Source organism: Acipenser ruthenus, chromosome 1, assembly GCF_902713425.1.
Source record: "Acipenser ruthenus chromosome 1, fAciRut3.2 maternal haplotype, whole genome shotgun sequence".
Classification (NCBI taxonomy): Eukaryota; Metazoa; Chordata; class Actinopteri; order Acipenseriformes; family Acipenseridae; genus Acipenser; species Acipenser ruthenus.
In genome coordinates, this window is record NC_081189.1 from 52,765,537 (window position 1) to 52,791,858 (window position 26,322).

The following is a 26,322-nucleotide window of genomic DNA, read 5'->3' on the forward strand; positions in this document are numbered from 1 at the left end:
TGAACACCTGGTTTACACGTCCAGGTTTTTCAAGGTCCGTGTCCTTGAAGTGGGTCTTTGCTTTGAAGGTCCTCTGGTTGGGGGTTCAGCTCCACCACTCTTGACTCACTAATTGTAAGGTTCGTTTTCTTCTAAAAAATTATGTCAGTCTTCAGGTAATTTTCAATCAAAAGAGTTTAATTCAGGAACAAAGACAGTACAGAATGCAATGACATACAATACTGTAAGTGAAGTTACAGGTCTCTGCAGGTGGAATCTTTGAACAACAAATACTGCAGGTGAGCATACAGGTCTCGGGTAGGTGGAAGGATTCCTAGTAACTCTGAGCAATGAAATACAGGTTACAGACATTAATATACAGGGCAGGCTACATCCCACAGAGGAGAAGTTTGGGGGATTAGAACCAGTGTTTAGCTGGGTTGATTGTAGTTCGCACCTATGATTAAAATCAGCATTTTTTAAGTAGAAACAACTAATGCGCCCGAGATCACAACTGTTCTTTGAATCATAAAAAAAGCTTGTTATGACTTCTTCAGACATGCAGGAACCTTTGGCTGCGTGCTACAAGGACAGGGCAACGTTAAGCAGTAGGTTTTTAAAAAAGCCTTACGTTAGTTTTAAGTGAAATGTTTTTCATTTTGTAGGCATAAACAGTACATAAAAGTAGAAATCACATTGTTTATTTATTTTTAATCCCTGCCATTGTCTATTCTTCACAACAAACAAAGTGACAAAATACACATTTTCAAGTAATAGTGAGGTTTAATTATGCTTTTTATTTTATTTGCTGAAAAAGCAAGTGAAAACTGTCAAATATAACCCAATGAAAACACTTCAAATAAAATTAATGTGGAAAAGGTGGCATTGTACAATGAAAAAAAAAACTCACTGTTTTGGTTCTATTCGTTTGATTCCATTCCGCATACAGAATATATAATCACAACATGAAATAAAAACACAACGTTGAACACTATATATAACATTTCCCTTGCACTTTGGGCCCATGTTGGACAGCGAGTAGAATGATGTACCTGCATCTGGATCCCCCGATTCTGACTCACTTCACAAATCTGAAACAACTTGAGGCAGTAGAGTTCCCTATTTGGCAGTCTGGGTTGCTGTATTTTCATTTATTGTGATTATTGTATTTCCTGCTTGTATTTTCTGTTTTAGCAATGTACAGCGCTTGAGGCATTGCTTTTGTGAAAGGCGCTATATTAAATAAAGGTTGATTGATTGATGCACATTCTTAACTAGACAGCATCATTGTTGCTGCCAAAAATGTTTTAAATTGGGGATCAAAAGCAGCTGTGCTGATCCTGTTTTAGGATTGTCAAATTCATAAACTGCAGTATTATAAAAATGTAGCCTTATCACAAATGTTTACAAGCCACTTTTCAGTTCCATTTTGTTTGAGTCACACTTGAAATAGCAACTAATGACTGGAAGATTTAAGTCTGACTTTGAGTAGCTTTTGAAACTGCCAATGACAGCAGCGGAATTGAAATCAGTCAGGATACTGCCTTTGTAGTAATTCAGCTAATAGAGATTGCTATAGGTGCACGGGCTACTGGTGGTGCAATTTTGGAGACCCAAATAAATATTTGGTGGCTATGGGCCACTATTAATTTCAAACCCTGAATATACTGTTCACAAAAAATACAGGGTATCCGACTTCAAAACAGAATTTCTGGGATGTAAATGTGGGATGAAAATAGACATGTGCTGATTATCAGATGTAATGTCCTTCTGAGCACATTTAATGTATTCACATATATTTTGTGGTTTGTTGGGTTTCCAATATTAGCTGAATATACTAGGTGACTCTTGAAAATTGATACAGTGTTACCATGGATTACAAATTACAACGATCTGACTGGAAAACTACAAAGCATGATATTAAAGTGAAATAAACACATTTTGCCTTTTATTGCCAACACTGTTCTAAACTTTATTGGTCTAAACCTCCAAGCATTTTCATTTGTACTAGGATGGGATCATGTTATAAATGGTTAATTCAGTGATTTCTGCCACTGAAGTTTTATAAAATTAATATTATGTGAATTGGGCATAAATTTAAAAGGATTGATGAGTTACATTTAAAACTGTTTGTTAACTAGCCTCATGTGTGATTTATCAATGACAAGTTGTAAGTGAAGTCATTTCTGAATTTCTTTTTTTACAAAGTCAAGTTCAAATTTGCTTCTGAAAGTGGTCCACAATGGCTCAGAATGCAACTCCGAGCATGTACAACACCCAGGAGTTTCAGTCAAAATGATAATTGGCCACTTTCACCCATGAAGATGATAGACAATGGTACTGACTACAGTGGGGAATGCTTTTGTTTTTGAGGCACCATTTTATTATGACCTCTACCACACTCTTTTGTGTAGAGGTTAGAATAATTCTATTTTTTTACGCAAAATAATGAATTACACCGCAAAGTTAATTAGCTTGATACACCACCTACATTATTATATGAAAAATTCAGGTGAATGTTTGACATTTCTGTTTCAGTGCAACTAACTGGAGACTTACTAAACCTTTATAATAGTACTGAATATGCATCATGTTGGTTATATAACAAAGTATGTGAGACAAGAGCATGTAGAAGTACGGTCTAGTAAGTTAGAACACTGCATTAACTAGGGATCTAGTAAAATAAATTATGAAATGAATAAATAAAAAGATGAACAAATACCATAGTAAGAAGAGCTATAACTTACTATTTAAACCAAGACCATAGTTGAGTGCATCTTCAGATTGTCAAGTCTCTCTTTTTCTCTCGCAAGGCACCATTACCTCTTCATTCGGTAACAGTACTTAATTATTTTTAAGTCTTATGAATGTAAGCCAGTCTCTTACCAACAGAATTTTTTTTAAGGCTTTAATGGAAAGCAGCATTTGCTTGAAACTGTATTGTCTAACTCAAGCAAACAATTTTGGGTGAATTAGTCTCCCATTAGTTTCTTTATGCAGCACTCCTCAGTGGACTCAGTTCACTGCCATGATGGCTATGGCACCAGCACTCTGGTTAGTTCAGAATGATTCTGCAGTCTGGCCTCTTGCCCATCATTATTGGGGTGGGATGGGGGTGGGAAAAAGAGGCTCTTCGGACATATGCCTTTCCTTTCAAACTCCTTGGTCGAATCAAAGCTTTATGTCTTGTGACTCTGACATCTTTGCAAGGGTCTTCTTAACTCTCAGGGCTGTGAGGCGAGAATTAGGGTTGTGGGCCCAGCACTCTGTCATCAGTTTACCCATTTGTCTCAAGCACTGTGAAAGAAATAGCAAAGTTGTCAGTTTAAGAAATTGAACTTCAAGAACAGAATTATCTGGAATATGTATTGTATCCCTGTGACAGAGAATCTTGGTTATAAATCTCCCTCCCGACCTTTGAGGGCACTGTGTAAAGGGAACAGTGTGCCCCGGACTGGATGGTTTGGCAAGTCATTCCAAGGAAAGGTGGAAGTCAGCCATCTAGAAAGGGGGCATAGCCACAGTACACCAAGGGAGGCAATGTGGCAATCGCGGATTGGAGAAAAAGCGATTGCACTCGCTAACCAAGGGGGCGTGGCTGAAGGTACAAAAGGGGATGTGGCAAAGCGAACTGTTCCTTTGTTATGGTTGCGAGAGAACTGCTGAAGGACCGTAGAGTAACCATGAGTGTTTCGTGCTTGTTTGATTGACCCTGCATGTTAGGACCCATCACCAACAAAACCATTTGTCTGATACCACTGACTTGTAACAAACGCATTGTTTATTAACAGTTTAACAATCTAACAGTTTATTCTGCCGATTTCAAACATCAACTTCCCATGAGGAATTTGTGGTGGAAATCATTGAGTACTGGTATACCCTCAGACTCTTGCAGGCTTGTCATACTGAATTGGTGGTGCATTCTCTGAGACCCCTGTACAGTACACACCCAGTGGATCCAGATACCTTCACCTGTATTGCATTTTGTTAAAATGATTTACCTCATCACTGCTCCACCTATTGGGGAACGATGGTCTTAACCGTTTGATGCAGACCACTTCTCTCATATCTTCATAAGAGGGATCAGTGGGTACTAAGTCATAATAAGGTAACCGATATTCTTCAACTATACCTTGAAGAAAAAAACATGCAAATTAGCAAACAGCATTTCAACTACAAATGTAAGAAACAGAAACTAACAAACTAACATTTGTATCTATAAACACAAACACAAATCAATTCCTAAAATGACTTTGAATTCAATTTTAACATATGGGGCTGTGAACAGGATGGCTTTGCAGGGGTGACGTCAGACCAGAAACACAGACTCAAAACAATGAATGGCGGGGCAAAACTGAAGCGCAACGGCACTCAGCGCGTTTATTAAATTATAAACAAAACAAAAGATTTAAACAAACACAAAACACTAAACAAAAGGGCACATTGGCCAAACAAATAAACAAATAAGTATCGTGCTGGTGTATAAACCAGCACGCTTAGCAATTGTTTATATTTTAATAATTCTACCTCCTAACTCCTCAGTCGTTCTCCACTCTCGAACACCCTCCCCTGAGCGGAGACAGCTGCAGGCTTTTATATTCTGGCCGAGGGGTTAATCAGCTGTTAATGATCTTATTTAGCCCTCGGCCATAGTCTACACGAGTTTAATAAGGATGCGTGACTGTCAGCTAGTTAAATAATCAGTAGCTGATCAGTCACGCATCCTCACAAGGTTTTTAAAATATATACACAAAATAACAAATAATATTGGCTTTCGCCGTCATATAAACATATAAATCATAATATAAATAAATAATAAACAAAGGGGCGGGACGCTCTGCCACAGGGGCTTAAGTGTGTCCTTAATTTAAAAGGTTCATATGCAAAAGGGAGTTTGATATATGAGAGGATAGAATCATCAAAGTTCAATGAGTCCAGTTTAAAGAAGTGGTGCTCACCCCCTGACACGCATCTTCTTGCTATCTCCCAGAGAATCAGCCCGAAGCTGTACATGTCAGCCATGATGTAGGACTGGAAGTGATTCCTATTAAGACTCTCATCCAGCACCTCTGGAGGCATGTAACGTTTAGTGCCCACTCTGGTGTTTGGAGGGATGTCTACTTCATTTGTATCACTAGGGATGGAAAGAAAATGAGGTATCACTGTTAATATACAGGGGAAGGCATACAGTACAGCATTTATCACCCAAGCATGTATGTCATCCACCTAAAATACGCACAGTATATATTAACTAAAGCTCAAAGCCAACCAGGCTAGATCACGTTTTAAGAGGGAAAGCTTGTTGTATCCAAATAAATACACATATATTTAGTGATAGATGCCTTTCTTTTGTGCATCTCAAATTGCTACAAAATGTTTTACTTTAAAACAAATAACAAAATAAGATAAATACAGTGGCTCTCAAAAGTATTCACCCCCCTTGGACTTTTCCACATTTTATTGTGTTACAACATGGAATCAAAATGGATTTAATTAGGAGTTTTTGCCACTGATCAACATAAAAAAGTCCATAATGTCAAAGTGAAAAATAAAATCTACAAATTGTTCTAAATCAATTACAAATATAAAACAGAAAATAACTGATTCCATGTTAACACAATAAAATGTGGAAAAGTCCAAGGGGGGTGAATACTTTTGAGAGCCACTGTATGTATAGAAAGCTTATTTCGTCTATAAGATCGACCCATATCCAGATACACCCTAACTGAAATTCCTTTCCTGTACACAAAGATCCACACCTACCACCCATGAATATAACATTGAGCTACCAATGCCTTCTAACTAACCTGATAAATTTAACCGCCAGCCCCAAGTCTGCTATACAGCATGCTCCATTTTTCTTGACAAGGATGTTTTTGCTCTTCAAATCTCGATGAGCAATGGCTGGTTTCCCCTGAGTGCCAAAGATCTCGGTGTGTAAGTGGCAAAGTCCACTGACTGAGGAGAATGACAGTTTCAGCACTGCCTTGGTGTCCAGTGTGGTGGATTTCAGGTAGTCATACAAGGAGCCGCTCTCATGGTAATCTGTAATGAGGTAAAGCTGGGTCCAGGATCCTGTTCCTTTTATATCAGCTGCTATGAAACCTGACACAGAAAGAGAAATAGAGATAAATAAAAAAGAGATTGGAAATATTGGAAAATGAATGTATTTTTCTAGTAGTTATTTTTCTATTAGTCCTTCTTCAGCTGTTTAAAAAGAAAAGTAAACACAGTGGAATAAACATGTTGTTATTCAAGAATTGTAATTATACAAAAATTCTGTGGATGATGTCATGATTATTAGAATAGAATGTTCATTCCCAGACGTTCCAGAGTTCCCAGTTTGAAGATAAACCCTCGTTCCTTTTGTTTCCGAGCAACATTTGTTCCATAGCACTGATTGATCACACAGACTGTGATGTCTTCAGCAGTGTGATCATCACTGTTGAAGTGATGGGCTACTGGAAATGCAGTGGTGTTAATGCGAATGCTTCTTAAGTGTTCTACAAACCGGTTCTACAAAAATGCCTTTTAGTTTACCCAATATACAATTTGTTGCATTTATTGCAGATAATGCAGTAGACTATTCCTTTAGAGGTACATGTAAAATGTTCATGAATGTTGAATGAAGATTTAATGCCTCTAATCTCTGTTTCAGAATGAATGTATTTACAGGTATTACATCGTGGTCTATTACATGGATATGTGCCTTTCAAAGGTTCCCCAGAAGGACGAACAGCACTGTGTACCACATATTCTCTTATATTCTTGTCGCTTCTATATGACATCAAGGGGGGAGTCTTGAAAATAGGTGCTGTAGATGGGTCTTGTTGTAAAATTATAAAGTTTTTTTGCACAATTGTCTGTATCTTTTTGTTGGTAGGGTGGTAAGTGACGACCAGAGGGATTCTATCATCTGTGTGTTGTATATTGTTATTATATAAAGCGCTATCCGAAAGATGGCTGAAGATATCTTCTTGTAGGGGGTTTAATTGTTTTGTTTTTTATTCAATTGGAATTTTACTCAGTCCTGTACAATTATATAATATACAATTTTATATATATACAAAATCAGGATTGGACAACATGGGGGAGAGCTTACAGGGCACGAGATCGTGTTTCCAGATTTTGTTAGCCCTTCACCAAGCACTTAAATTTGCAGAGATTCCCATATTATTAAAGCAACTTGTAACGATCACTCTGCACAACTGAGAAGCAGTTGCACTGTCCTCCCTAAGGAGATACTACTGGCCCTATTCCTATAGCTAAATAAGTCAGCAAGAGTGACAGACAGCAAAAGCAGGGACGTCAGAGGTGTCAATTTCAAGAACAATCGGTTTATTATTGTGAACAATAATGTCAACAAATGAAAAAATGAACAAATGAATGAAATGAATAATGATAAGTAAGGAATTCAAATAATTGCAGGTAACAGGTAAGAAATAAGATGGTACAGATAAATATGTAGGGACAAACAGAAGGCTAAACAGTATCACCAAACAGAAATTAATGTAGTGTCCGGAGGGTCTCCAATAAACCCACACTCACAAACACAACACACACAGATAGACAAAAGATGGTGGGAGAATGACAGGTAGGCCCAACAAGTCCAGTAATAGCAGGGTAATTGAAATCCATACAAAGTAACAAAATAACAAAAAAATACAGGAAACAAAGTATCAAATTAAAGTAGAAACAATCCAAACGAAAAAGAAATGATCTCACCCAAAAATAAGGCAGTCCAGCAAAGTGTTCCGAAATGATGGCGATTGTAGAAAGGTGAAAACACTGAGTACGTTGAAATTGTTGAGACTGTCCAGTAGTGTTGAGTTGAATGGTGAACAGTTGTTTGGAAAAAATCAGGAGGATCAGGAAAAAATGGAGGCTGTCACACATAAAACAACAAACACTAAACAGACCTAGAAAAAACAGCTAAACTTAAACAAGTAACAGTGAAAACAAAAAGAGCAGTTTAGACAAAGCGCAGTGACAACAGAAAATAAACGGATGCACTGGAATTATCTAAGGATGTTAATGGATTCACTGAAATTTAAGTAGAGAAAATGCTGTAGTTAAATGGATTCCTCTGAGAAAGGGAGTCTCCCTCAGGCCTGATTAGCCAGCTTTAATACAAGTGCTGGCTACTAAGGAGCTCTGAGATTGGAGGGGTGGAAATCTGAATGAGCCAATGGGGAGAGAGGATGAACAGAGGGTGGTTGCAAGGAACTATGGGAAATGAAGTTTTGACCTGGCCAGGCTACTGACCCTAATTAAAGGGACAGGTGAGTGAGACTTACACCCACATTATGTAGCATGGGAATTGCTACATATTCCCCCCCCCCCCACACTGGAGGTGCAAGGGACGAACGCCATAGTAGCGTTTTAAATTAACAATATTGACAGTATCCTCTTTGAAATAATCTGGCTCCCCCCACTTGACTTTGTAGTTGTTGGGTCCAAGTCTCTTGGTTACAAGAGCTGGCCCAAACCATTTAGGGGCAAGTTTTGCGGAAAACTTTCCGGAGGCATCAGATAAGGGGTGAGATCTTATCCAGACTAACTCACCTTCTTCATACTGACAGTGTGCTCTCCGGGCATTGTAATTCCGAGCTTGCCGTTTCTGAGCTTTGGCAACGTGATCCCTCACCTCTTCGGCAATCTGCTGCTGGCGATCTAGCAGTTGGTAGGGATCGGTGGATGGAGCAGGAGCAACAGCGATTAATCGGTCCAATGGGCCTCTGATGGTCCTTCCGAGTGCTAGTACTGCAGGAGAGAAGCCAGTGGTTTCATGTTTGGCGGTGTTGAGGGCGAAACGAAACTCAGGTAGCCACTGATCCCACAGCTGATGGTTTTTCCCGACGAAAGATGCAACCATGGTCTTTAAGGTGCGGTTCACGCGTTCTGTCAGGTTGGTCTGTGGGTGGTAGCTGGTGGTGAGTTTTTGTACTACTCCCCAGGTCTTGCACACCTCTGCGAGTAGCTGGCTCGTGAACGGAGGTCCACGGTCTGAAAGAATGTGTTGCGGTGTTCCCCATCGAGTGAATATTTCCTGCGTCAAAATGTTCACAATCTTGGTGGTCTTACTGTCCCGCAATGGAAACAGCTCAACCCACTTTGTGAAGTAATCAACAATGACCAGGATGTAAGTATTACCTTTTTTACTTCTGGGGAAAGGTCCCATTAGGTCCAGACCCAGCATCTCTCCTGGCTCCTTCACAGTAGTGGACTGGAGTTGACCTGCAGGTTTGGTGTTGGACGGTTTGTACTTCTGGCAGGTTTGACACTCCTTTATGTGGTGCCATGTATCTTTACGGATGGAGGGCCACCATGCAACCTCCAGCATGCGCAACAGGGTCTTCATCCTGCCCAGGTGACCTCCCAAAGGGTTGTCATGGTAGTGGTGGAGGAAGGAATCCGTCAGCTGTTCCGGAATAACCAGCTGGTATCGGAATCCTTGTTTAGGAATGGGCACCCGGCGATACACAAGTCCCTGCTGTTGGATGAAGGAGATGCGGTTATCATTGGCAGTATTGGAAGCAATGTCATTGATGATGTCAGAGATAGCTGGGTCTTTGGACTGAGCGGCCGCAATCTGGTCCATGGTGGTGGGAAGATCCATGCTACTCGCAGGGGCATTGCTAGCACACACTGATGCAGAAGGAGTTGAAGGTGGTACAAGTGGAGCTCTAGAGAGTGCATCAGGTACAAGATTCAGACTACCTTTCCTGTAAATAACGGTAAAAGTGAATTGTTGTAGGCGAAGAGTCCAGCGGGTCAGTCTGGAAGAGGTTTTTGGGTTATTGAATGCCCAGGAGAGTGCAGCGTGGTCAGTGACAACCTCAAACTCCATCCCCTCCAGATAATGCCGCCATTTTTCTACTGCCCACACGACAGCGAGACACTCCTTTTCAGATGTGGAGTAGTTTTTTTCGGCAGAGTTCAGTAATTTGGAGGCGTAGGCTATTACCTTCTCATCATCTCCTTCTAGCTGAGTCAGAACTGCTCCTAGTCCTACATCGCTGGCATCAGTAAAGACTCGGAACGTCTTGTTGATGTCCGGGTGAGCGAGGACTGGAGGACTGATCAAAGCTTCTTGGAGGAGTTTGAAACTCTTCTGGCACTCTCCTGTCCATTTCCAGGGGACATCTTTCTTTTTCAAGTTGTTAAGTGGGGCAGCAATATCCGCAAACCTGGGGATGTACTTGTGGTACCACCCTGCCAAACCTAGGAACCGTTGAACCTCTTTCAAGTTGGTAGGAATGGGATATTCCTGGATGGCTTGGAGCTTGTGGGGATCAGCAGCTACACCCTCACCTGAAACCACATGACCAAGGAAATGGAGAGTGTGTTTAAAGAAGTGGCATTTTTTGAGATTGAGTGTAAGACGGGCCAGATGAAGTTTGTTGAAGACCGCTTCGAGGTCTTGAAGATGCTGTGCTGAGTTTGCTGAATAGACAATGATGTCATCTATGTAGACGAAACAGATCTTCCCTCGGAGGTCTCCTAACACTCTCTCCATCAGCCGTTGAAAAGTGGCTGCAGCATTTTTTAACCCAAATGGCATTACATTAAATTGATAAAAACCAAAGGGTGTAGTAAACGCAGTCTTCGCTTTACTTGCTGAGTCCATCGCCACTTGCCAGTAACCCGAGCGTAGATCAAGGGAACTGAATACCGCAGCACCACTCAGGGACTCCAGGATGTCATGAATGAGGGGCATGGGATATGCATCAAAGACAGTCTTTGCATTCAGCTTTCTGTAGTCCACACAGAACCTGTAACCACCATCTTTCTTCTCTGTGAGCACCACTGGAGAGGACCATGGGGAGTTAGATGGTTCTATAACTCCGTCCAGAAGCATGTCTTGGACGTGTTCCTTGATTAAAGCCTTCTTCAGTGGAGACGCTCTATACAGTCGACCTCGAACAGGGACTTCATCCTCAGTGGAGATGGAGTGACGGGTGACGGTGGTCATTCCCAACTGATCAGTGCAGACCGATGACCACTTTTGCTGGAGGTTCTGGAGTTGTTGCTCGACAGGAGAGGGTTCAGCTGAAGTGATGGTCATGGTCACCTTTGCCGGTTGGCATGGCTTTGGATCAGAGGTGGTAGGTGGCTGGCAAGATGTATGGAAGTAGAGACTGACCCTCGATAAGGACCTGTCCCAGGAAGCTTCCCCCTCATACCGTGGCAAAAAAGGATGGTAGGAGAAATCCTTCTGGTGCTTGACACCATACTGCCTATTGACAATGTCAATCTGGGTATGAGTTTTCTCCAGGAAATCCAAGCCTAGAACAAGGGGAAACGTCAGGTGATGATCCTGTAGGATATATGTGCCTAGAAACCAGATCTCTCCATGGAGAAAGTAAGTGAGGCGAACTTGACCTTTGGCCTGGTGTGACTGTCCATCCGCCAGCATGAAATACTGGTCCTGTGCAGACTCCAGCTCTTCCCCTGGATGAGCAATCATCCTCCAGAGACTCTCTCTCATTAGAGTGAAGGTGCTCCCAGTGTCCAGGACTGCAGGCCCTTGGATCCCTCGAACGCCCACATCCACGATCAGCAGAGTCAGGCTTGCAGCAGGAACTATATTTTTCTTCTTCTGGTTTCTCACCATGCTGACCTCTGCCGGCTTCTTCATAGCTCCTTTATGGCTCCTATTGTCCTGAACGGCTTTGCTGGATTTTGCCTTGACCCAGTATTCCCGCTGAGCAGCGTTGTCTCTCTCCACCTGGGTCCCGATGCGCACCAGTTCTGCCACTGTCTTCACCGTTCCCCTCAGACAGCTTGCCATTTTGGGATTACAGCTGTTGAGAATCCGTCGAACCACCTCAGACTCCTCCAAGTCTGGCTTCCAGCGCAGACATAGGGCACGATAGTCATAGGCGAAGTCAAGGATTCGCTCGTCAGGCAGCTGGACTCTGGAGCGGAGTCGGTCTTCCACTTCGGTCTGGAAGTCAGACGGCAGAAAGGCTTGACGGAAGACAGTCTTGAACTGTTCCCAGGAGTGGATTCCCTTGCGCTCTGCAAACCACCAGCTCTTTGCTGATCCTTTCAGCACACTGGACATGGTTGCCATGATCTCATTTGGTGTCATGGGTCGTAGCGCTAGGAATTCATCACATTTGTCCAGGAAGTCAATGGCATCGCTGCTGGCCTCCCCGCCAAACTCTGGGAAGTTGATTTTAATGGGCAGCTTTGCTTGGGAAAGACTTCCTTCAGTTCTGGAGCCATGGTAATCAGCAGACCCACCATCAAAGGAGAATTGTTGTGGTGCAGACCGCTTTCTAGAGGAGAGAGACGGCAAAGAAAGTGGTAGACGAGGGGTGCTGGTCTTTTTGAAGAGTTTCTTAATTCTTCTCCCCACAGCACATCGCGGCGTTTCAGGCACTTCACCACTTCCTTATCCATTTCGTCAAGGGCCTCTTGCCTTCGATTCTCCATATCTGTGAAGCGTCCTTCGATGTAACCTCGCAGGACCTGTTCACGATTAATGCTGCTCTCCTGTAACTCAGACAGCTGTGTTTCCAGTTGCTCAACACGGTCAGTGAGATGGGAACAGTACTCAGTCAATTGCCCTATCACAACACTGTCAGTAAGGTTCCCTTCATCATCATCGCCTCCAGAAAGATCTGCCCCTTCCTGGGTAATGTACAGGTCACTAATGCGAGTGGTTCTCTCTATGATAGGCTCTCTGATAGTCACATGGGGTCTATCTCCAATCTCAGAGAAGTTTAGCGAAGTCAAGGTCTGATCTTCCATTTCTGACATTAAGTTCCCAACAATTTAAACTGATGAATTTAGATATGAATTTAATGACACAAAGGGTCCCCGTACGGGCCACCAATTCTGTAACGATCACTCTGCACAACTGAGAAGCAGTTGCACTGTCCTCCCTAAGGAGATACTACTGGCCCTATTCCTATAGCTAAATAAGTCAGCAAGAGTGACAGACAGCAAAAGCAGGGACGTCAGAGGTGTCAATTTCAAGAACAATCGGTTTATTATTGTGAACAATAATGTCAACAAATGAAAAAATGAACAAATGAATGAAATGAATAATGATAAGTAAGGAATTCAAATAATTGCAGGTAACAGGTAAGAAATAAGATGGTACAGATAAATATGTAGGGACAAACAGAAGGCTAAACAGTATCACCAAACAGAAATTAATGTAGTGTCCGGAGGGTCTCCAATAAACCCACACTCACAAACACAACACACACAGATAGACAAAAGATGGTGGGAGAATGACAGGTAGGCCCAACAAGTCCAGTAATAGCAGGGTAATTGAAATCCATACAAAGTAACAAAATAACAAAAAAATACAGGAAACAAAGTATCAAATTAAAGTAGAAACAATCCAAACGAAAAAGAAATGATCTCACCCAAAAATAAGGCAGTCCAGCAAAGTGTTCCGAAATGATGGTGATTGTAGAAAGGTGAAAACATTGAGTACGTTGAAATTGTTGAGACTGTCCAGTAGTGTTGAGTTGAATGGTGAACAGTTGTTTGGAAAAAATGGAGGCTGTCACACATAAAACAACAAACACTAAACAGACCTAGAAAAAACAGCTAAACTTAAACAAGTAACAGTGAAAACAAAAAGAGCAGTTTAGACAAAGCGCAGTGACAACAGAAAATAAACGGATGCACTGGAATTATCTAAGGATGTTAATGGATTCACTGAAATTTAAGTAGAGAAAATGCTGTAGTTAAATGGATTCCTCTGAGAAAGGGAGTCTCCCTCAGGCCTGATTAGCCAGCTTTAATACAAGTGCTGGCTACTAAGGAGCTCTGAGATTGGAGGGGTGGAAATCTGAATGAGCCAATGGGGAGAGAGGATGAACAGAGGGTGGTTGCAAGGAACTTTGGGAAATGAAGTTTTGACCTGGCCAGGCTACTGACCCTAATTAAAGGGACAGGTGAGTAAGACTTACACCCACATTATGTAGCATGGGAATTGCTACAAACTAAGTGTTGTTAATGGTTTCACCTAAGTGCGGTATATCTCTAATACAGAGATCCCCACCTTCAAATTGTTCTATATCTAACCATGTGTTGTGCTGTCTTTGTATCGGATTGATCCACTTCATAATGAATTGCACTTGTGTGGCCAGAAAATAATAGAAGTTTGGTGCTTCTAAATTTTGCCCTTTTGAAGCGTTGTTAATTTAATTTGAGGCTTCTTATTTTTTCCAATAAATCTATTAACTATTTTGTCAAGTGTAGAAAACCAGTGTGATGATGGGTAAACAGGAGTCATGGAGAATAGGAAATTAATCCCAGGTAATACCTTAATTGTAACTGTGGCTATGCGTCCCATTAAAGATAATGGGAGACTGTTCCACCTTTCAAGGTCTTCTCTGATTGTGTTCAGGACCGGTGTAAAGTTAAGGTTATAAAGATCATTCAAATTTGGTAATATCTGAATTATTAAGTATTTAAAACCTGTTTTTGACCATTTAAAAGGTAGATCTTTTAAAGCATTCCAGTCAAACTTCTTTAAGGGCTGAACTTCAGATTTGGACCAATTGATGGAGTATCCTGAGATTTTACTGAAATGACGTATAAGGTTATAAGCTGCTGGGAGTGAAACTGTAGGGTGTTGTATGTATAATAATACATCATCAGCATAAAGACTAATTTTATGGTGCGATGTTCCTGTTATAATTCCTGAAGTTTGGTCATTTTGATGAATAGCTGCTGTAACAGGTTCAATAAAAATAGCAAATAATAAAGGAGATAATGGGCATCCTTGTCTAGTTCCTCTAAATAGTTTAAATGGTTGAGATGTGAGTCCATTAGTGATGACTGAGGCTACGGGAGAATTGTATGAAATTTGTATCCATTTAATAAATGTCTCTCCTATTCCAAAATGTTGTAAAATGGAAAAGAGAAAAGGCCAGCTCACTCTATCAAATGCCTTTTCTGCATCTAGGGAGACTATTATTAGGTGTATCAGGTTTTTTTTTTTTGAGAAATTAATTAAATTAAGCAATCGTTGCATGTTATCAGATGAATGTCTACCGTTAATAAACCCAGTTTGGTCTGGGTGGATTAAAGAAGAGATAACTGATTCTAGTCTATCTGAACACAGGGAAGGATCTTTATTTGATTTTAACAGAAGTGATATGAGTGCTGTATTCATAGATTGTGGGATACTAGAAGACGAGACAATATCTGTCACCATTCTTAAAAACAGAGGAGATATAAGAGGCCAAATATGTTTAAAAAACTTAGCCAGGTATCTGTCAGCTCTGGGGCCTTATTGTTTGGCATGCTAAAAAGTGCTTTACGCTGGTCTTCAGATGACAGAGATATATACAGAATGTCGGCTTGCTGTTTGGATCGATATTGCCTAAAAACGTATCAATGTCTTCAAGATTATTTTCATGGTATGGTTGATATAAATTACTGTAAAATGTTTTAAATGTTTCATTTATGTCCGTTTGATCATGAATTGTATTCCCTGTTTGATCTTTAATGACTGGAATCAATTATTTTTCTTTACATTATAAATTTAGTTTTTTCAGAAATTATATTATTGAGTTCATATTTGGCTTTTGAGTTTTGCATGATTCTCATCAGGATCTTTATTTGATTTTAACAGAATAAAAGATCATATCTCTTTTCTTTTCTAATTGTTCTACTTGTTCAAGTTCTTTTTTTCTCTTATAGGAGAAATACGCAATGATACTTCCTCTTAAGAACATAAGAACATAAGAAAGTTTACAAACGAGAGGAGGCCATTCAGCCCATCTTGCTCATTTGGTTGTTAGTAGCTTATTGATCCCAGAATCTCATCAAGCAGTTTCTTGAAGGATCCCAGGGTGTCAGCTTCAACAACATTACTGGGGAGTTGGTTCCAGACCCTCACAATTCTCTGTGTAAAATACCTTGGCAGTCTCCCAGAGCAGGGTTGGTGAAATTTCTGGGGAGTCGTTGAATTCTAAAAAGGAAGCCTATTCCTTATGAAAAAAATAATTAAATCGTTTGTCTTTAAGTAATGAAATATTGAAACGCCACCTAGAGGGAGTACGTAGGGTAATATTAAATGCAAGTCTAAAGCTAACCGGGGCATGATCAGAGATCGTGATTGCTTGAATACTGGGATCAGAAATTCTAGGTAGAATCAAGTCATTTGTCAAAATAGTCACTACGCGGGCTCCCGAGTGGCGCATCCGGGGGGAGGGAGGGTTAGGTCAGCCAGGGTGTTCTCAGCTCACCGCGCACCAGCGACCCCTGTAGTCTGGCCAGGCGCCTGCGGGCTTGCCTGTAAGCTGCCCGACAGCTACGTTGTCCTCCGACGCTGTAGCTCTTGGGTGGCTGCATGGTAAGTCCGCAGTGTGAAAAAAGCGGTTGGCTGACAGCACACTTCGGAGGACAGTGTGTGTTCGTCTTGGCCCTCCCGAGTCAGCGCAGGGGTGGTAGCGGTGAGCTGAGCATAATATAATAATTGGCCATTCCAAATTGGGAGAAAATAATAATAAAAAATAATTGGCAATGACTAAATTTATATTAAAAAAAAAAAGTCAATACGCGAAAAAGATTTATGACAGGGAGAGAAATAAGAATATTCCCTATTTGTAGGGTTATGTAAACACCATATATCTCCAAGCCCTAAATCCTTCATGTATTGTTTTAATGTTTCAGAAGATTGTGATAGTTTAAAATTAGATGATAGATTGGAACGATCCAAATTAGGATTGAGGATGGTATTATAATCTTCACCAATGGCTGTGTGGTCCAGTGGTTAAAAAAGTGGGCTTGTAACCAGGAGGTCCCCGGTTCAAATCCCACCTCAGCCACTGACTCATTGTGTGACCCTGAAGCAAGTCACTTAACCTCCTTGTGCTCCGTCTTTCGGGTAAGACATAATTGTAAGTGACTCTGCAGCTGATGCATAATTCACACACCCTAGTCTCTGTAAGTCACCTTGGATAAAGGCGTCTGCTAAATAAACAAATAATAATAACAATGATTACTGTAGATTCTGGGAGTTGCATTAATTCAGAAAAAAGAGAGTGGAAGAAAGCTGGAGAATCATTATTAGGGCCATAGAGATTCGCAACAGTAATATTTTCTAACCCAATTGTGCCATTAATTATGTAACGTCCCTCTGGGTCTGCAACCACAGCTGTCTTTATAAAGAGTATATTTATATTAATAAGAATGGATACCCCTCTTTTTAGAATTATACGAGTTAGAGTAGATCTGTTCTATCCATTTAGATTAAAGTTTTTGGTGTTCAGCCTCTGTAAGATGAGTTTCCTGTATTAAACAGATATCTGCCTTCATCCTTTAAGAGTATTGAGGATCTTTGTCCTTTTAGCCAGTGAATTAATGCCACAAATGTTCCAAGATACAAAACTCATGGTTTGCAACATTAATTAAAAAAAAATGAATCTAATGAAAATATAAATTTATTGAATTAACCATGTACATCTGTCAAATGTATGTAGCTCAATGTGTATGCTATAGATATGTGGCTCAACACAATACAAAGAGTATATATATATTTAGAAAACGGCCGAGTGCGAACAGCCAATCAGCTTCCAGATCTAGCTGGCTTCTATTTTTCATAGATGCCCGCTGGAACGCTGAAATGCTTAACTGTGAATTAAATTATAAATCAATCCGCGCATAAATACTGGCTTTTTCCCTTAACATTCTAATCTACAACTAATCTGATAACATAAAAGCTACATAAACATACTTTCTGACGCTGGTCTAGAGACAAGCAAAATCATGTCTGTGACAGGACACCGTAATGAAGGCCAGCTTGAATGACGTCCCGCCTCCAACAACAAGTTTCGAGTCCGACTCAATACTACACGGACTATTCAACAATTGTACATGTCCAGACAAATTATAATACGAAAGAGTAAGATCCCAATAAATAAATATGTTAGCCAAATAATAATAATTTTAATAATAATAATGTTTTCTCTACGTGCATGTCGTTTTTCTATTCTAATGTTAGGGACTATTTTCCTCAGCGGAAGGTTACCCGGCGAAATATCAGAAGTTCAAGGTAAATATAGGTTTTAAAGTTGTTTTTTTTAAAGAGAAAATAAAGAAATAAATCATTTTCTAATAGCGATAGAGCCCTCTCGATGCGGGCTCTACTGTGTGGTAGATGAACTTGACTTTCGTTAGCGACCTCGCCTACGGCTCGGGACACGTAACTCCATTTGCAGTTATCTACAACACGGTAGAGCCCGCATCGACGCGCTCTATTGCTTAAATATATAATAAAGAAATATATACAGTGAGACAGGACAAAAACACAGAAACAAAAAAGAAAGAATACTTTTGAGAGCCATTATACTCAGATGTAGAGGACTACGGAGCAATATTAAGAAAAACAGGAAATAAGGGTTGAGGTGTGAACAGCAATTATGGAGTAATCAGCATGGTTAAAAGTAATAACAAATACATATTGGCAGATATATACAACCACATACATACGCACACATATATATACAAACACACATATACATATACATACGTACAGACATACATACCCATACTACTAACTACTGATAGAGGATATCAGGGAGTAATCAAATATAACTTGCACACATACAGACTGACAGAAAATAAACAGTTTTAACCAACTCATTTCATTAGCGTTACTGATAGCAGAGGTGTATACAAATCTGAACTACACCTGAAATATGTACCATGGATGATTTATGAAAAGGTGCATTTAGTCTACAGTAATAATATCTAGTCGGGGTATAGCCAAGGTGTTATATTATGATCTCTGTATAGCTGGCCTTCAACGTACAGTTTGTCTACAATGAATTTAACACAACAGTTTTTTGTTGTTGATTTGATCGAACGACAGGGTACAGTTTATTGTCTTTCTAAAATCTCTTGTGGGAACTGATCACTCATGCCATGTGTGATAGGGGAGAGATCTGTTCTGACTCTGCTGGCGTGTTCACAGTGCTGCAGGAGGGAGGCGGCAGTCATCCAACAACCGCCTGTCAGTCATGGCCGTGACACGGGGAGGTGGGAGAGAGTGTGTGTGGACTCTCCCTCTCTCTGAATGGCTGGGAGGCGGGTCTTGGGGAGATTGTTGGCCCCATAAGATAATGCTCTGCTGTTTCCTCAGGTCTGCCTTTGTAGACGCGATGGATGTGCGGAAAGTGCTGGCCGGGAGCGAGGATCAGCAGAGAGAAAGGAGCCTCCGGATAGAGAGAAATAGGGAGAGCGGGGTACCTTTGGGCAGAACCCCAAGTATTGAATAGGCAAGCATAGCGAGCCGGGAGAGTAGGACGGAGATCCGGGTCGTGCGGGTAGCGGCGACCGGGATATCGTTGCCAAGGGCAGCACCTTTTTCTTTGGAGGTTTATTACTGTGTTTTATTTTCTCTTTTTCTTTGGCCTTTTGTTTTCATTGTTTTGTTTGAAGCACCTGCGAGTGCTACTGCCCGATCACTGGTTTACCAGACTCCTGGTATTCTCCGTGGTTTTGTTTACCATCGTTGGTAAGCAGACCACGGACCCACAGCGCCATCTGCGGGCTAAAGAAACCAAATACCTCCTCAAAACGAAAATAAAACTGGGCACCTGTGTGGTGACTCCAAATACACCTGTCTGTCTCTGCGTCAGTGAATTACCCACCACCCTTCCACACATGTCTTTACCTTTAAGTTGTCTTCCGCAGCTCTTCACCAGCTCCTTTGTAGTGTTCAAATGTAAGCACTATAGGTCAAGGAGGTGCTTCTCTGGTCTGCGTGACTTGTCTTCTGTATGTGATTTTTTGTACTGTATCATCAGGAAGATTTAATTCACTCTGTATGAAAGTTCTAATCACAGACTCTGAGTCCTCCACTTTCTCTTCTTTGCTCCCTCTAAATACCACATTGTCTCTCATGCTTCTGCACTGGAGGTCAAGAAATGTCTCTCTCATTATGGAGTTTTCTTTAGAAATAACATCCATTTTGTTTTGAAGTGGTTTTACATTATTTTGTAGTTCAGATGTTTCTTTTCTGGTTCCACAGTATTTTTAAGCTCCTGTCATAGAACATCCAAGATTTCCAATGTGTTTATTTATGTTTTAAAATCTTTTTTCGTCTCATGTCTCACAAAAAAGGAATTCTCTCAAAAAAAACAACTGTTCTGGCAATAACAGAAGTACTCTGGTGAAAAAATTATTTATTTTGTAGTGAGGGGGATCTTCTTTGTGAGGTTCTTTCATTCTTGCGCTGCAGGGTCCTTAGCTAATAATAAGGGGCGGGCATGAAGCTGGAGTCTGTAGTGTAGATGTTAGCACGTTTACCTAGCATGCCAAGGATCAGTGGATTGAAAACTTTTTTTTTATATCAATTACACTTTTATACTAACATAATTTATTAGTTTTTGTTCATGAGTGTGAATATCTAAAATGCTAACAGTTTATTACATTTTATATATTAAATATTTTAATGGTTAGAGTAAAATTAAATGTCCTCGCTTGAAAACTATCAACTATTAAGTTTTTACTTTTTTTTTTTTTTTTTTTTTGCTGAGAGAGATTATTTGTATTCGGTTTTATTACAACTGTTCGGTCAAACAGCCCAGTGAAACATGGTGGAGCCCTGCAAGTCAGGGTTGGCAATTCTTTTGATTTATTTGTTAAATCCGATTTTTTTTATTATTATTATTTATTTAAATAGATTTTTTTCTTAAATCGATTTATTTATTTATTTTAATTACGGAATTGTTTTTGTAGTACCATAGTTTTAGCTTTATGGTACCTCCAAACTGTAAATTTAAGGATGTTGGAAATGGTGGTTTGTGAATAGTTACATACCAAACTAAATTACTCAATCTTAAATTAATACATAAATAATGCAAATTATTTATTATTGTGGCATCCTCTAAATGTGAACTACAATATGTGAACTACAAGAATTTAGCGATGTAGTATGCCAGCGAAAAATACATCTCACTCATCCCAGTCATTCTTTTCTTTCTTTGATTTCCTCTTTCTGTGTCAGTCCAAACACATGCAGTTGTTATATAATTACTTTGCTTTTTATAGTGTGTTCAATTGTTAAAGTTCCTGATTGCACCACTAAATAAACCTGGTTTCAGCGGGTCTTCACACAGTGCTTAATTGTCTATTTGGTTAGTTTGTTGTCTATAAACTAAAACTCTTAGGGCTGTAATCACAGCACAAACGTGACTGCAAGCGCAAACGGTGCTTGCCCCTGATTCTGTGGTGCAGAAATGGAGCAAAGACGTAAAAAAAAAAAATACTGCACTGAAATGGTATTCTGAAGACATGTATTGTCCAATTATAGAGTGCCTGCCCTATATTTAACATATTCGCTGAAGTGATTCTGATGACCATGGAAAATATCAATAGGAGAGCAGCTCAACCTGGATTCAGTGCTACACAGAGTGACACATTCACAAGAGAAAACATGTTACTTTCGTTTTAAATAAAAAAAAAAACTTTAGTTTTTACAGTTTTGTATGTACATATACCTGTTTACACACTTGTTTCTTTTGAAATGTTTATTTTATTATAGATTTTCATTTTTTGAAGTAGCACTTTATATGTGGCAAGTAAGAAAATAAACCCTTTTATGTTTAATTGTTCATTAAAATAGGGCATTTAGGCTGGGCAGATGTTTGATATGATATGCTTGAATAAAACTTTTAAGATGTATCCGATAGTTTGTCTTTCATTTTAATATTGATGTTGTTTAAGGAATGAGTATAACCACAGCGGTTCTAGTGTTAATGCAGCAGTTAGGGTTGATATTAAAATGACAAAAGCAGGGAAATGCAATGTTATGGTTTTTAACCCTAACTCTGCATTCCCTCCTACCTCCTTACAGGTAGTGGAAGGGGCAAGGCAACACAAGCAACTACATCAATTAAGACGAACAACATACAACTGTCTGCAGATAACACAAGAGACATCCATCATCATGGTCCACGAGGTGTATGACCTCTAAATGCTCCCTAGAGACCTACTGGGAGGATGCCAAGGTTGTTGGAGAAGGCATAATGCATAAGGATGGATATTTACAGAACACATGTGTGTGCTATCTGCCAACATAGTCCTAAAACCACTGGAGAACGCAGAATATACTAGTATTACAGCACTACGTATATAGCCCAACTGTGCTGGTGAGGCCATCCCTCATATTAAACTGTATTCTGTTGCTCATCCAGTATGACACTGAAAAACTGTTGCTTGATCCATGTTGTTGGTGCTGCCCTCTCAAACTGACATGACACGGCACATTCCACTCGCTCATGTAAACACAGTTTCATAACAGTGTACCTCATACACTTCATTTTTTTAGGGTGACAATATCATTGTTTCATACATCTGTCACATGGGTTTCCTGTTCTTTAAAGTGCTCCAATTCCCCCTATCCATGTTACTGTGAATGCTAATGCCGGCCCATCACCCCTTCCTCCCTTGCAAAAGACTGTATTATGCCACTGAACATCTGCAATTCCATACAACAGAAAGTTATGCTAGGACATAGATTCATATTACAGCACTATTGATTGTTCTTCTGTCATGCACCTGTGTCTCACAATTTACCATACATATACACTTTCCCTCATGGTGCCCTGCATGCAGTTCCCCACCCCCCACCCCCCACCCCCCACCCAACAAACTGACGCACATCAAATATATGGATGCCACACCAGACATTGATCATGGCAGTGGAATTCATAGAGGTGCACTGTGATGTTGGTGCCACTATTATGCATCCTTCTCCTGCTAGACCTGCATAAGCAGTGCCCAGATATACACGACCCCCCCAACACACTGGCATGGCAGTAGGCCTCATACACCTAGTGGACCATGATGATAGATGTCTCTTGTATTATCTGCAGGAAGTTGTATGTTGTTTGTCTTAACTTATGATGGTTGTCTGTGGTTGCTTGTGTTGCCTTGCCCCTTCCACTGCTTATAAGGCAGTGGGAGGGAATGCATGCAGAGTTAGGGTTAAAAACACTACTTTTGTAATTTTAATATCAACCCTAACTGATGCATTAACAAAGTTTTTTGCAAAGAATTGCCTTCCTTTTTAAGAATATATTTATAGCAAGAAAGCCTGTATATTCTATTATAGAGCACAAAACGTAAAAGTGGCTATATTTGTAAACTTGATTAAACACGTCACAGGTTTATACATAATACACATCATTTGTTTTTTCTTCACCTGTTCACATAAAGTGTTTAGCTTTTCAATACATGTTTAAATTATAATCACTATATAGTTTAATTTGTGTTTAGAAAATAAACATCGACGTGTTTATTATCTGTTGCCTGTAGGCATTTCATTTTATGTTTAATTCTTCATTTTGTACAGAGTAAGTAGTTCTCTAGATACAGTTTAAACACGTGTATTTGTGGTGTTCATAAGAGTAGGTAAAGACGGACACTCCATACACCCCCTGTGGCAGAAAAGCCCTGCACATAATCAGAGGGGGCAGGGCAAAGCCCTGCATGTAAATATATGTACTGTGTATTTTGAACGGGTGTTTGTATTCTGTGTTTATTTAAAAACATGATGTATTATGATTTTAAAATGTATGGTTTTGTCTTTTAAAAAATACAATCTTTTGTTATTGTTTGGCAGCATGGACGGGGAAGCCCCATCCCACAAAACTTGTGTAGAATGTGACCATCTCCGAATTTGATTTAGTGTTAATTCGGAGATGGTCACAAGTATAAAAGTCTGCAGCTTTTCTGGTTTAGAGTGGGTGTTCAGGAAGGAGGAACTGTGCAAGAGAGAGCGAGAAACGCAACAGAAAGTAAAGGACAGCAATTACTATGCTTGCTAGAAGCACCAGCACGGTACATGTTTATTTGTTTGGTGTCAGTTTGTGTTCGCGATTTGTTTTTGTTCAACTTTTTATTTTGCTCTGTAAGCAGTGTTTTTTTGTTCAAATATTTATTTTATTTTTGTTTAATAAAAACCGTGTCGCAGAGCGCTTTTCACCCGAGTACCTGCCTGTGTTCTCTGTCAGCTTCTGTGTCTGGTCTGGGGACGTCACTGCTCTACACCCATGTTCTAATACTCAAGCTAACCAAGTTTCATCACAATCAGAAAACTAGTTCTCTAGTTCTCACAGTGTTTCACAATCCAGTCCTGGGGACACACTAACGATCCAGGTTTTTTTCCAACCAGCACATAATAATGTATTTTAAAATCTGCACTGCTTTGTATATTGAGCTTTGTTATGTTTTTTTTTTTTTGTCACTGTGTTTTGTATTGTACAGCACTTTGAGATGCTCTGCATTTAGGCGCTATAAAAATTAAAGATTATTACTGTACAGTATTTCATGATTAATGATTACCTACATCTTTAAAGCATCTGAAATTAACGTCCGGAATTCTGTACTGTCAAAATATATATGTATTGGTAAAACAGTATTTTTAAATGGAGAAAAGTCGCAAAATGTTTTTGGGTTTTTTTTAATATTATTTTATTATTAAGTTTAGCCAATAAAAAGGCTGTCATTAATCATATGACTATCGTTCGTCTCCTCAACAAAAAAAAAGATAATTTTTTACACATCCATAGAAAAGAAAATTCACTGTTGTTCAATATTTGTTTTACTAGTAAATTTACTCTGAAATTATGATTTTTTTCTATTAAACAAACACAAGTCTGCTAATACCTGATTTTTTTATGGAATCCCTCTGTGTCATATACATGAATTCAAATCATGTGATGAATACTATCCACCACCCACCAAACACAAACACAAACATGTGTAAAAACATAAAAGTTGGTAGTTTTCAAGCAAGGATGTTTAATTTTAGTAAAACCATAAAAATTTAAAAAATTTAAAAAAATCATAAATTATGTTAGTATAAAAGTGTAATTAATATTTTAAAAAAGTGCTAATGTGCTAACCACTATAAGCTCATGCTTAATTCCTGCCCCACCCCAACAGTGACACAATCACCTCTCTCTCACACACACACACACACAGAACTGACAGGCAGGCAGGGAGAATGAGCCGGTGTAGTGAGAGATATAGAGCGAGCAGTAACACACAACCACACACATTCAACAAAAAAAAATATATATATATATAACGGTTCCCCATTTCCCACTCACAAAATGAAAAGACAATGTTACAGTCAATCTTATTGAGTCCCAATTATATACAGACATGTCATGGTATACTAAAGATGATTTTCAGGCAGTTTCAGTCTTTTTTTTTTAAAACTTAAAACAAAATGTCCGTCTCACGAACAAAGATTTTTTTTCTGACGAAAGAAGATTAGACCGTCGCGAAAAATAATATTTTGTCGTGATGCCAATTCCTTTTTCAGATCAGACATCTAACTGCAAGAGCTGTACTGCGCATGCTCAGAACCAGGCGCGCCCCTGAAATCTTTCACATGGTGCGCACAACTGAACCACACCGACATCCCATCTCATGCTGATAACAACTCTACATCAACATGCTGTGAAGTGTTTCAGCCAATCAGAGCACTGCATTTCTGTTCTTTCCTGAGTTATCCTTTCTAAAAATGAATAAACACATCGTGCTGCCATCGCAACTACAGTGACAACCAAATAGTACACAACAATAAAAGCTAAGCATGGGTTATAAACAAACTTTTTTTTGTTACACGTGACAAAACAGGCAGTTCAAAAAATAAAACATCAATAACAATAATAATAAAAGGAATAAACTCTCGTGGCCAGATAAATAACGAGACCGAAGGTCCATGTCATCAGAAGTCAGAGATACAATTACAGGCTTTTTATTGCACACTTTGGTGTACTTTATTTGTTATATTTAGTTGTAGCCGTTTACAATAGCTTGAAAGAGAAGCAAATATGGCCATTTCCCTTCCCTTGTTTTTTTTTAATGCTTTTGTTTTGCCGCTATATTTTGTTTTTGTGAAGTCCATTTGGTTAGTGTAGTAAATTGATCTTTCATGTTTGTGTTGCGTTAAATACCTGTCTTTGCTTCCCAGTATACTGTAAGTTTTGCCGAGTTGCTGTACTGGTATTTGATGAATTTTCCTGTTTTCTCTGTTTCCTTTCAGTTATGCTTTTACTGAAAGTTTTAGTAAATGTATATCACTCAACGTCTTTTTTTCTTGTGGCAGCATTTTCCTGATTTTCAACGAACACGTCTCTGTTGTCATCAGTAACATTTTGAAATCTGGTCGTCATTTTCATTCATTTCATTTTCATTTGTGTGCTGTTGTGAAGTCAGTTTGGGTCTGGGGGTAACTTACCCTCTAATTTTAACAAAGAGAGTAACATGTATTTTCAGTGGGTAAAATGCAACATTACCTGGAAGTCATGAGTAATCTCAATAAATACTGTACAATAT

The 26,322-nt window shown here is 39.5% G+C and overlaps 1 protein-coding gene across 2 annotated transcripts in view; it reads right to left on the reverse strand.

Moving 5' to 3' along the window:
* Positions 1-160: 160 nt before the first annotated feature.
* LOC117420858 (bone morphogenetic protein receptor type-1B-like) overlaps positions 161-26,322 on the reverse strand; it is a 150,645-nt gene continuing 124,483 nt past the window's right edge. Inside the window, exons 8-11 of one of the 2 annotated variants that reach the window (XM_059026130.1) lie at positions 5,787-6,084; positions 4,938-5,113; positions 3,981-4,105; positions 161-3,276 (exon numbers count right to left, since the gene is read on the reverse strand). In XM_059026130.1, coding sequence (XP_058882113.1) covers positions 3,151-3,276; positions 3,981-4,105; positions 4,938-5,113; positions 5,787-6,084 — 725 coding nt within the window. In that variant the 3' untranslated portion in view covers positions 161-3,150. Of the gene's footprint in view, positions 3,277-3,980; positions 4,112-4,937; positions 5,114-5,786; positions 6,085-26,322 lie in introns of both variants that reach the window. The other variant, XM_034034562.3, reaches the window with a different exon arrangement.